This window comes from Protobothrops mucrosquamatus, unplaced genomic scaffold (assembly GCF_001527695.2).
Source record: "Protobothrops mucrosquamatus isolate PMUCROS unplaced genomic scaffold, P.Mucros_1.0 scaffold3082, whole genome shotgun sequence".
In the NCBI taxonomy this organism is placed as follows: Eukaryota; Metazoa; Chordata; class Lepidosauria; order Squamata; family Viperidae; genus Protobothrops; species Protobothrops mucrosquamatus.
The window spans coordinates 84,186-95,131 of NW_015389092.1; the positions used below are offsets into that span (position 1 = coordinate 84,186).

Here is a 10,946-nt window from a genome sequence, read left to right on the forward strand (position 1 = left end):
GAAGACTCAGTATATCAGCCTGAAATAGCCAATAGATGCCTATTCCTCTGTGTATACTTAATTGTGCTGCAACTGCCAAAAAAAGCCAATGCAATCCTAGGCTGTATTAACAGAGGGATATGTTGTGTTCTTTGTATTCCCCCCCCCTTAATCCCCTATGCATATCCTGATCACCCATTAAGGGTGATTGCCCTTCACCGTTGATCGCCCATTAAGGGTGATTGCCCTTCACCATTGATCGCCCATTAAGGGTGATTGCCCTTCTCCATCTGCATACAGTTTCATGCCCGTTGCTGGTTGGCTAACTAGCAACAGGGTCTTGCCAGCCAATGGAATTGTGTGATTACAAGCCAGGGGAATCCCATAAAAGAGGGCTCCCCTGGCCCAGAGAGGCACCCAGAAGCTCATCATAGTCTGTTGTGCTTCTGCCTAGTTTCTTGACACTTGAGATGCAACCTCCTCAGATTGTGTTACTAGATCTTTCAAGAGCACATGGTCAGGCTCAGCAACAGGAGATCTCAGAAAAGGTCATAATTTACAGTCTGGTTCTCATGTAGCTGTGGTTCAATATTTCATGTTCAGACAGCCCAGGAATATTGGCGCTTTCTTGACCAAAAATCCAATCAACCAAACTGTTCAGTTCATTTCCTTTTTTCCTTTCTCCTATGGAGCTCTGTAGGAGACAAGTATTATGAGGCTTCTGAACATAGGAAAGAACTATCTGCTTTGGGATTGTTCTGTCACTGAAAAATAGGACAGACAGTATAAATAAAATTAAGATTACATTGGAAATAGCACTTGTCTTCACCATGGTGGTGCATTCGAGAGGTGCTCCGCTACAAGTTTCAGAATATCTGTGGTTTAGGAAGGCTGCTATACAGCCTTGGTTGAATTCTTCTTTCTCAGAGGATGATTGCAAAATACACTTCTGGGGATGTTCAACCGGCACTAAGCAAGATTCATTTTCTCTTTTGTTCACATCTACACTTATCTCTTCTGCAGTTTTTGAAAGAATATGTCTTTAGTGTTACCACCTTTGTCTGTTTTTTTACACACCTGAAGCTTCATTAAATAGAAACTAGATTGGGAACATTCATGGCGCTCCTGATTTTTAGGATTGCAGTTAGTTAGAATGAAGACAGTAAGAGGCAGGCTTGTTTTGGATTTTAAGTGCTGAATTTGGAACTGCAAACAAAGAGAAGGAAATCTGATAAAGTCTTTGGAGATAACTCTGGGAAACAATCAAGCATTACAAAGCACATTTGTATTGTTAATCGACTATAATCCTTCCAACAATTATGCCCCCCCCCCCCGTATATCAAACAGCAAGAGGTATGTATTTGCACCATGCTCTATTCCTCCAACAGAAACCCTGTCAGACACAGCTCTCTCCAGCAGGGGGCAGTGTGAAACCTTGTGCAGATGCTTCATTCCACTTGTGTGCAACACATACCTTCCTTTCACATCTGAAGCTGTGCACAGTTACACACTTGCACCTGCCTGCACAATTGTGCAGCATCCATGTGTTTGCACACCCACCCACCCAGAGCAACGGGAGCCCTTTGTCCTGGTGCTATCAGGTTTCATGGAGATTGACTGACAAGCTTCATTTTTGTGGAGAGGCAAAACACAGGCTGGCTTCCGCTGTTTTCAGATGGCAGGTTCAAGGAGAATTAAAAAGTAAATGGGATTTCAGAAGAAGAAAAGAGAGGTGGGGCTGGGATTTAGGATTCCTGACTGAAAAGTGAACAAGGACCATATCTGAGTGAGGGAGAAGTGGAAGAGTAACCACATTCTCTCTCTCCCCTCCCCTCCACAACTATGCATATCTGGGGGGGGGGGTTACAGGTGCTGGCATGGTTTGAAGAGGGTGAAGAAACTGTCACCGCTTTTGTGGAACCATTTGTCATCCTATTGATCCTGATTGCCAATGCCATTGTTGGAGTATGGCAGGTAAACAAACTAATCATGTTTTGTTTCATTATGGTTTGGGGGATGTAGGTCTGTGAGGGTAATCCAGATTCCAAAGGACAAGGTGATTTGAAGCATGTATCTGTCAGCTGTTTTTAAATAAAATGCCTCTTTTCCTGGAATTGCACAGGAAAAAAGCCAGGAAACCACAAGCCCAGGAAAAGGCATCTCTTCTGTTGCAAGACACTAATGGGTAAAATAGAAGTGCTCCATACGTCTCAAATCCCCTTTGCCCCTTCAAATCCAGATCCCTAGGGCTAATTCAGGTGTTGTACTGGCATCAGGAGAATCTAGTCCTCCCCTCAACTACAGTAGCTACCTATGCACTTTAGACCAATTCTCTAGTTAACTAACGCATCTCAGGAAGTTGTTTTGTGGGAAAAATTAGGAGGGAGCCCTGTACGTGGGTCTTTGGACTCATGAATGAAAGGTGGTAGATAAACCCAATAAATAAACAAGCAAACCATGCTTTAAAGCAGTATTTTTCAAACTTGGCAACTTTATGATGTGTGGACTTCAACTCACAGGGACTTGAAATCCACACATGGTAAAGTTGCCAGCTTTGAAGCATAATGGGTAAGTTCACAAACCACTCCCAGCCCGAGCCAAGCAAATCACATTGTGGTTTAGTGTAACGTGTGAAGCCCTCTTTAGTATGCAAAGTTCCCTCTATGATGCTCTAAACGCACTACAATGTGGCTTACTACATTTTGTTCTTCAGATGTACCTTATGAATGTTACCATTACTGATGGTTACTGTTAGGAGATTGCTGCACTGCAACCTAGTCAACCTCTGAGAGCATTAAAGTGCTTTCAGCAAATTGCAGGGGGGTCAAAATTTCAAGACTTAATGGAATAGGAGTTTAGTTCCTTACTCCGTGCCTGGGTCACACCTGTTTCTGCTGGCTTTTTTGCATTGGGGGAATGGAATGGAATAGAATGGTGCTTCCCTCTGCTGGGGGCCAAGCTGTAATTGAAAGCAACAATAGGGCATCTTAATTCTGAGTGCGGGCCCTTCTCCTTGCAGGAACGAAATGCCGAGAATGCCATTGAGGCCCTAAAGGAGTATGAACCTGAAATGGGCAAGGTCTATCGATCTGACAGGAAGGCGGTACAGAGAATAAAGGCCAAAGACATGGTCCCTGGAGACATTGCAGAGGTGGCAGGTAAGTGTCAGGCTGGGAGCGTGTGGAAGCATTAAAGGTCATGGGGATTCCCCAGGGCAAAGAAGACTAAACATAGAGTGAGTACTAGAGTCAGTTTGGATACCACAAGTTCTCTTCCATAATCTTTAAATCCCTAAGTAGCTCAAGCTCCCAACTGAAGCTATTAGATATGAGGCCACCGAAGATGCCAGATACCATTAGCAGTGACATTCAAAATGCTTAGATATTTCTGGAGCGACGGCTCTAGAAGACAGTATTCTCCTTTCACTGTGATGCCTACTTCTTGATAGAGTAGGGCCAAGGTCAATTAAGTTGAAGGGATATCCCAGCATTCTCTACTTTTTCTTTTCTAGAGGATATATATTCTCCATAAAAGGATAGTATGATTCTCTAGTAACAATCATCAACAGCTATACCCCTCTCTAAAGAGCAGTTGCCAAGATTCTTGTCTCCAATCTCCACCTGAGGATTTAAAAATGCTTTTGGGTTTGTTAAGCTGAAGCAATTGTCGACACTGACACAGCATTCCTGTATTACATTGATTGCACAGGCAATCAACTTGAACAGTGTTGGACCAAAGTCTGAATAGTGATAAAGAAGCATTATTTTGTTAAACAATTGAGTTGCAAAGATATTTAGCATCGAGCAGGGATCAACCCATTCTTAGATAAGCAGGGGAACTATAGTTGGAATATGTGGCAAAGAAGACATTATTCTCTGTGAGCTGAAAGAAATAAAGGTCATTCCCACTTGCACCTAACCAGGACACAAAATACCCTGATGATGTGGTCGTCATTTTGTTCCCAATGCACAAAGAAGGCCGGTTTAAACAATCCTTAGTATACTGGCATTGAAGTAGCATTTAACTCTTATTCCAATGCTATTCAAAATTAGCTTCTAGGTATGTCAAATTTGTCTGGTTTTGTTATCTCTGGAAGGAAATAAGGTGACCGCAGTGGTTTGAAACAGAGGCAATTTATGCAGATTGAGGATTGGCAGGATTGAGCAGCAATTTTGTGCTGATTTATTTCTGCAGTTAAGGATGGTAGAGAGAGTTTAACTTGGTCCTAGGAAAACACCCTCAGTGAAGGCAAGAATGCTTCTATTACAGGAGAAAAGGTTAAATTGAGGTATAATTCTCTCATGGAAATTTCAGAATTTATCAAATTAATTGAGTGAATATGAACCAAGAATGAATTAAAGCAGGGGTTCCCAGCCGGGGGTGCTCGCACCCCATGAGTGTGTGAGACGATATTCCAGGGGGTGTGAAAACTTGGGTTTTCAAAATTATAGTGTATATGCATAATTCGTTGCCATTACTTCGAACTTTTGTAAGGGGTGCAAGAATATATCAGAAGCGTTCTAGGGGTGCGGGGTATAGAAAAGATTGGGAACTGCTGAATTAAAGGAAGGAAGTGACCTTGTTTTGAATTTCTAGTATGTGAAAAAGAAACGTTCTGACAATGTCTATTTCTAAATACTTCTTGTTAGAAATTGGATTAATGACTACCCACTCTAGATTTTTTCACTCTGTGACAATATATTGCTGCAAAACTCATTTAAAGCCAGTGTTTTCTCTACACACTTAGAAGTCTGCTTTTGCCAGCCTCTCCTTCCAGTGACATTTTGTGCAAGGCCGAGAATCCCAATCCAGATGTGGCACCTACCTCTACCCATTTTGTGTGCCACTCCAGGAGGCACCCTGTTGGGTCACACTGTAGCAGCTATTTCCCACAAGTCAGGAGAAGAGTGGCTATTTTCGTTTGGGTTAGATAGTGTGTTCCTTCAGCCTCAAATCCACAGGAAGTTCTGGAGATGCTGCTTCAGCAAAATCTGAACAAGACTGCTCCATCATGGGGCTTGTTTACTCCTTGGGCTTGCCCTGTCTTGACCCTGGAATAGAGGCGAGAGGGATGTTTTGGGAACAGACAGTCCCCATGGAGAGTGCGGGCTGGAGGTGGAGCAGTGAAAGCAGAGCCCTGAGGAATCCCCTTCAGCTGCACTTACTGGATAACAGCTGCCCTCAGAGCTGGGCCAGCAGCCAGATCATTCCCTCCTTCTTTCTAATTTAATTTAATTCAGAGATCATTTACTCTCGGGGCCAGTTGCATAAGTGTTTCCAAAATATAAAGGGCATCCATCCATCCATCCATCCATCCATCCATCCATCCATCCATCCATCCATGTGATGGAGCAGTCTCTCTCACGAGATCTTGTAGCTTCTTTCTTGCTTTCCTTTTTGTCACACATTCACACAAAGGAGATCAGAGTGGTTACTTCTGGGTGCCTGGAAAAGAGAAACACTGCATTGCCAAAAAAGAAAAAAGAAAAAAAAAGAAAAAAGAACAGACTTTACATAAAATTCATTGTCCCACTTATGTGTAGCAAATAGGATAAAGTGTGAGGGGAAAATGTTTTTGCTCTTTTGAGTCTATACATTTAAGTGTAAATTTTGAAAGGATTTGTTAATTTGTTAATTTAAGCAGAACGCAAGACATCTTATCATTGCAACTGAACAGGCAATATGCTGGCTGCTAACAGTTGGTAGGCCATTACAAGCCCCTCTTTCTCATTTTTGAAACTAAAGCCCTTCTATTTGGACCATTCCCTTTAAAACAGGACCACTTCCCCCCCTCTGCCCCCCCGCCAGTCCTATCCCACCCCAATTTGTCCTGGAGAGTTAAAAATCCAACGGAAAATTAAAACTCCAGCTCCAGCTCAAATAGCAATGAAATAATGTATATGTGCATGTGGATGCACAAAATATTTTGTCATCGAACTCAACTTCCAAAAACCTAGAGGTAAATGTTTCCCTCTGCAGAGAATCTCTCAATCTCTCATTCTTTTTAATACTGAAAGCCCGATTCCTTGGTCATGCTACTTTGTGTTGATCCTCACATTCTTAAAAACGTGCTCATTAAAAAAAAATCCTAATATATGTTTTGATCAATAAATCTCTGTGTGAGGTGATTTGGTGGCATTGTCAAGAACACAACCAAAGATTCATCTTGCCTAACACCCTAGCTCTACCAGCTATCACTCAGCGATCCCAGGGAATCTCACAAGCAGGGTTTGAAGGTGACAAGATTTCCCTCTTTTGATTTCTCATGCTAATTACTCAAAAAGAGAAACTTTCTATACATAGATGCCCCGTTCTTAATTAGGACACTGAATAGCTCTTGTCTGGCCCAACTGACATTCATGATTTTATCACCTCCTTTCATGTGTCTCGGTGACCAAATGCCAAGGAAGGACCCAATGTTCTTGTGTCTTCAAGAATTGCATAAGGAGGGGATTCATTTCCCCTAATTTCTTCTTAAATGTAGCCAGTCACTTGTGTATTTGGCCTCTGCGAACTGGCCTCACAATATATATGTTAGGAGGGAATTCAGGAGTTGGTAATATATATGTATAACCAGAGAGAAAAAGAGAGTGTGTTAAAGTCAAAATCCTTGTATGTCTGCAGGGAAGAATTTAACAAAGAAATAATTCTGAGGAGCCTTAGCAGCTCATCGACTGAATAGTTTATGCTCTTTTTTTTTTTTAAACGTTGATGGCCAAGCAATTTTAGCATCACTTCTGGGGATGTAGGTAGTTGTTGCCACCTTTCTCCTAGTCTGGCCTGGCCTTGAGTTCCCCTCCCTGCCTAGGGAAGCCGTGACCTCTCCATCTCCTTGAAGAAGAGAAGGCAATGGAGCAATGGATAGTGCCCAGCAACCAGCTTTGCCTTGTATGGACACTGTCAGGCAGCTGGTGATGCTTCAGGAATGTGATGAGGCAGGCAAGGAGAGAGAGAGAGAGAGAGAGAGAGAGAGGGAGGGAGGGAGGGAGGGAGAGAGAGACACTTAATGCGCTGGTGGAAAAGCGAGCTGGGGTGCATGGGGACATCTAGGGTTACCGTGCCTTGTCAGATGAAAGGAGGACAGGCAAAGGAGAAACCCACACTGGGATGCTGCCTCTGGCTATCTTAGAAGCAGAACAAAAAAAAACCTCCACCCCATCTGCATCCTACATTCTTCAATCCTGACATATCCCAAGCATCTCCTTGATGATCGCCCACTTCTGAGGAAAACAGGGAAAATACAGCTTTCCCCTGCATTCCTGAGCAATATTTCTTTGTGTAAGCTCCATATACAATAGCTTATGAACACTGTATCTGGCAACTGAGCAGAGTCTCATATATGGTTTTAGTATGGCATAGGTTTGTGTTTGTTAAATAGCGTTGCTGAGAAGGATTTGGGGGGAGAATAGTGAGGTGAGAGACTGAAGAAGCCCTCCTGGGCTAACTGTGGGCAAATGACTTGATTTAAAAAAAAGAAAACCAGGGAACATTTTAAGGGGAATGGGGTCAAGGGAACAGGAGAATCCTGAGCTGAGAGAAATTGGATTTTCCTCAACAGAGCAATTTTGTCACTACAGGAATTAAACCTCAGAAATCATATTTAAATGCTAAATGAGAGAGATTTACACAAATGCAGATGAAAATTTTCACTCTTCCAATTCCAATTGCTCCAAATGATTGCATGTGGCTTCTGCCACTTACATTGTACTTCAAACATGTTTCCTAAAAAAATAAGATTTTCTGCAATGTAACGATATCACAATAAATAAGCCAATGATGTTTTTTTAATGCTCATCTATCTCTACTCAATAAATGGAGATAAGAAGCCAAATCTGATATTAAAAATACCAGCAAAAGCTGATCAATGATCTGAATATAATTGTAACTATGTCTAGCAATATAATTTTGAAATTTAACTAATGGAGTTGCCTGCTGAATTAATAAAAATATTTCTTAGGAAAAGCAGATCCAACAGAAAAGGTCCAAACCGCAAGGAAAATGTTCTTAAAACTGTATAATACAATTGTCATGTGTCTGATTAATGAAACGCTTCAAAGAACTTTCAGGCATGGTGTAACCTAAAAAAGCCTTTATTAGTGTAGAGACGTGTCAGCACGGCATGATGGATGCCAAGATCTGAATTTCCCTTCCCTTTGCACATAACATTCCAGGCATTTCCCCTCCCCTATTTTGGGGTCATGATTCACATCTTCCAATTAACCCGGAGGGCAAAGATTCACTTCCGTTCCTTTTCCCGGGCTTTCCTTACTAATCTCCTCCCTTTCTCTGTCAACTGAATTAACTCTAAAAATACCAGACAGTTCTGCATATTTTGTCAAAGCAAGAATATTCAATATTAGCAGCGTTGACATCCAGCCCCCCTTACAAAAAGGACAGATCCTGTAATGTAAACAAAAGCATATGTTAATAACTAGTTCTCGGTTTGTTGGGGTATTTCGCCTGAAACCTTTTGACAAGCCTGTCAGCTTTCACCTCACTGGATTTCACCCAGGTGGCTTCAGACAACGGGTATCCCTTCCATTGTACTAGGTACTGCAATTTCCCTTTAAAAATTCTAGAGTCAAGAATACGTTTCACTTCATAGTGGGTCTGTCCCGCAACTACGAGGAGCCCAGGTGCCTTCTTCGGGGGAGGTCTTAAAGTGGAGCCCCGATAAGGTTTCAGCAAGCTGCAATGGAAGACTGGGTGAATTCTCCCTAAAAGTCTAGGGAGTTTTAGTTCTACGGTGACCAGATTGATGATCCTTACTATGGGGAAAGACCCCAAGAATTTTGGTCCCAATTTCTTGCTGGGCAATTTGAGGCGTAAATATTTAGTTGACAAATAAACCTTTTCCCCAACTTGGAATGTTCTTTGGGGAGCCCTCTTTCTATCAGCCTGCTTTTTATAGGTTTCAAACGTCTTTTTAAAGCAGTTTTTGTGTTTCTCCAAACTTCTTCCCACCCCAAGCTGTTGCAAGGCCTCTATTAGTTGTGCCAAGCTCAGAAATTGCTGACCATCCATCTGCTGGGGAACCCAATCTACCCATTGTTGCAGATGCCTCAGACTGGATTTCCCTCTCTCTTCAGGGTTGGGGTCCCTGGCAGGGGAAGACAGGGTCTGACAGGCTTTCTGATGTGCCACGGGAGGGGTATAGGCTCCTCTCTCCAGGAATTGATTTCTGCTTTTCACCTCTGGGTTTTGAAATCTTTCCAGCGACTCACCCAAAACTTCGTTATCTCTCCATTCTGCTTTTGAAGTCTTTGCTCCCAGCTGGGAGATCTGCCAGAGTTCTTTCTCCTCCGGCTGGCTGGCTGCCGCTCCACTCTCTGGGGAAGCTGCTGCTGCTGAGGTGCTGGCCTCAAGCCATCTTTCTCCTTCCATAATAAGATCTTCCCCGAATCTTTGTCATCTATCCCCTTTAGATTAGGAATAGTGACCGAGGTCCAGGACCTCTTAATTGGTTTAAAATATTTGTGGATCTTGGCATGATGTCATGTGTCTGACTAATGAAACGCTTCAAAGAACTTTCAGGCATGGTTTAACCTAAAAAAGCCTTTATTAGTGTAGAGGCGTGTCAGCACGGCATGATGGATGCCAAGATCTGAATTTCCCTTCCCTTTGCACATAACATTCCAGGCATTCCCCCTCCCCTATTTTGGGGTCATGATTCACATCTTCCAATTAACCTGGAGGGCAAAGATTCACTTCTGTTCCTTTTCCCGGGCTTTCCTTACTAATCTCCTCCCTTTTCTCTGTCATCTGAATTAACTCTAAAAATACCAGACAGTTCTGCATATTTTGTCAAAGCAAGAATATTCAATATTAGCAGCATTGACAACAATATTATATGCATAATGCAAAACTACCATATTATGAGAGGTTTAAATTACTCTGTGGCATTTATTTACAAACAGACATGTATAGAATTGTGCTATTAAAATCCTTCTCCATGCCGTCTGGTTCTTCATGGTGAATATGCTTTTAAAAAATGGAGGACTCCAGAATTCTTAAGCTCCATTTTGACAAAAGGCAGGAATGAAATGTTTTGCTGCCTTAATTTGTTGTTTCTGTGAACAAAGCTTAATCAAATCAAATGAAATCTTAATTACAGTCATAGACCAGCATAAAGTAAAGCCTACCATTGGCTGAGACAGAGAATCTTTTTATAATATTAAAAAGAGTCTTTGCTTTTTAGGACTATTCAGACAAGTTTGTTTTATCATTATTGCCTTGGGAAACCTGGTTGAAAAAATTTCCTAGGAGATAAATAGTAGCATACTTATTTCTGAACTGTAGTGGTGTACAAAAAAAGTCTGAGATATTTTATATATATAGCAAATTTCACCCACTGAAATTTCTGCTTCAGAATTTGATCCCAGTAAGAAATTTTTCTCATTCAAGCAACCTTCAGTTCCGTATAAATAATGTTCTTTGTGTTTAGACCAAAGTTTCTCAACCTTAGCAACTTTAAGATACGTGGACTTCAACTCCCAGAAATGCTGGTGAGGGAATTCTAGGAGTTGCATCCACATACCTTAAAGCTGTCAAGGTGATCTAGACTGTAAAAAAAACACAAAAAAACACCACACTGATGATCCTGGTTAACTGAACCAATGGTCTCCTGTCCATAAAGTATTCAGATCTGACATTGTCTTGTACTGCCCTCCAGTGGACACCACCACTTTTCTTTCCTTAATATAGAATTTGGGTCAATGGACCTCTAGTCTTTCTGACCCAAGACATTCTGCTGCCTGAAGCAAAAGATAAGATAATAATAATAATAATAGTAAAGTTGGAAGGGACCTTGAAGGTCATCTAGTCCAACCCCCTGCTCAGGCAGGAAACCCTATACCATTTCGGACAAATGGCTGTCCAGTCTCTTCTTAAAAACTTCCAGTGTTGGAGCATTCACCGCTTCTGGAGGCAGGTTGTTCCACTGGTTAATTGTTCTCACTGTCAGGAAG

At 42.0% G+C, this 10,946-nt stretch overlaps 1 protein-coding gene across 1 annotated transcript in view; it reads left to right on the forward strand.

Annotated features, from left to right (window-relative positions):
- The window catches only part of LOC107297017 (sarcoplasmic/endoplasmic reticulum calcium ATPase 1-like), a 35,115-nt gene that overhangs the window by 3,724 nt on the left and 20,445 nt on the right, over positions 1–10,946 (forward strand). Inside the window, exons 4-5 of the mRNA XM_015826371.1 lie at positions 1,849–1,953; positions 2,999–3,137. Coding sequence (XP_015681857.1) covers positions 1,849–1,953; positions 2,999–3,137 — 244 coding nt within the window. The remainder of the gene's footprint in view (positions 1–1,848; positions 1,954–2,998; positions 3,138–10,946) is intronic.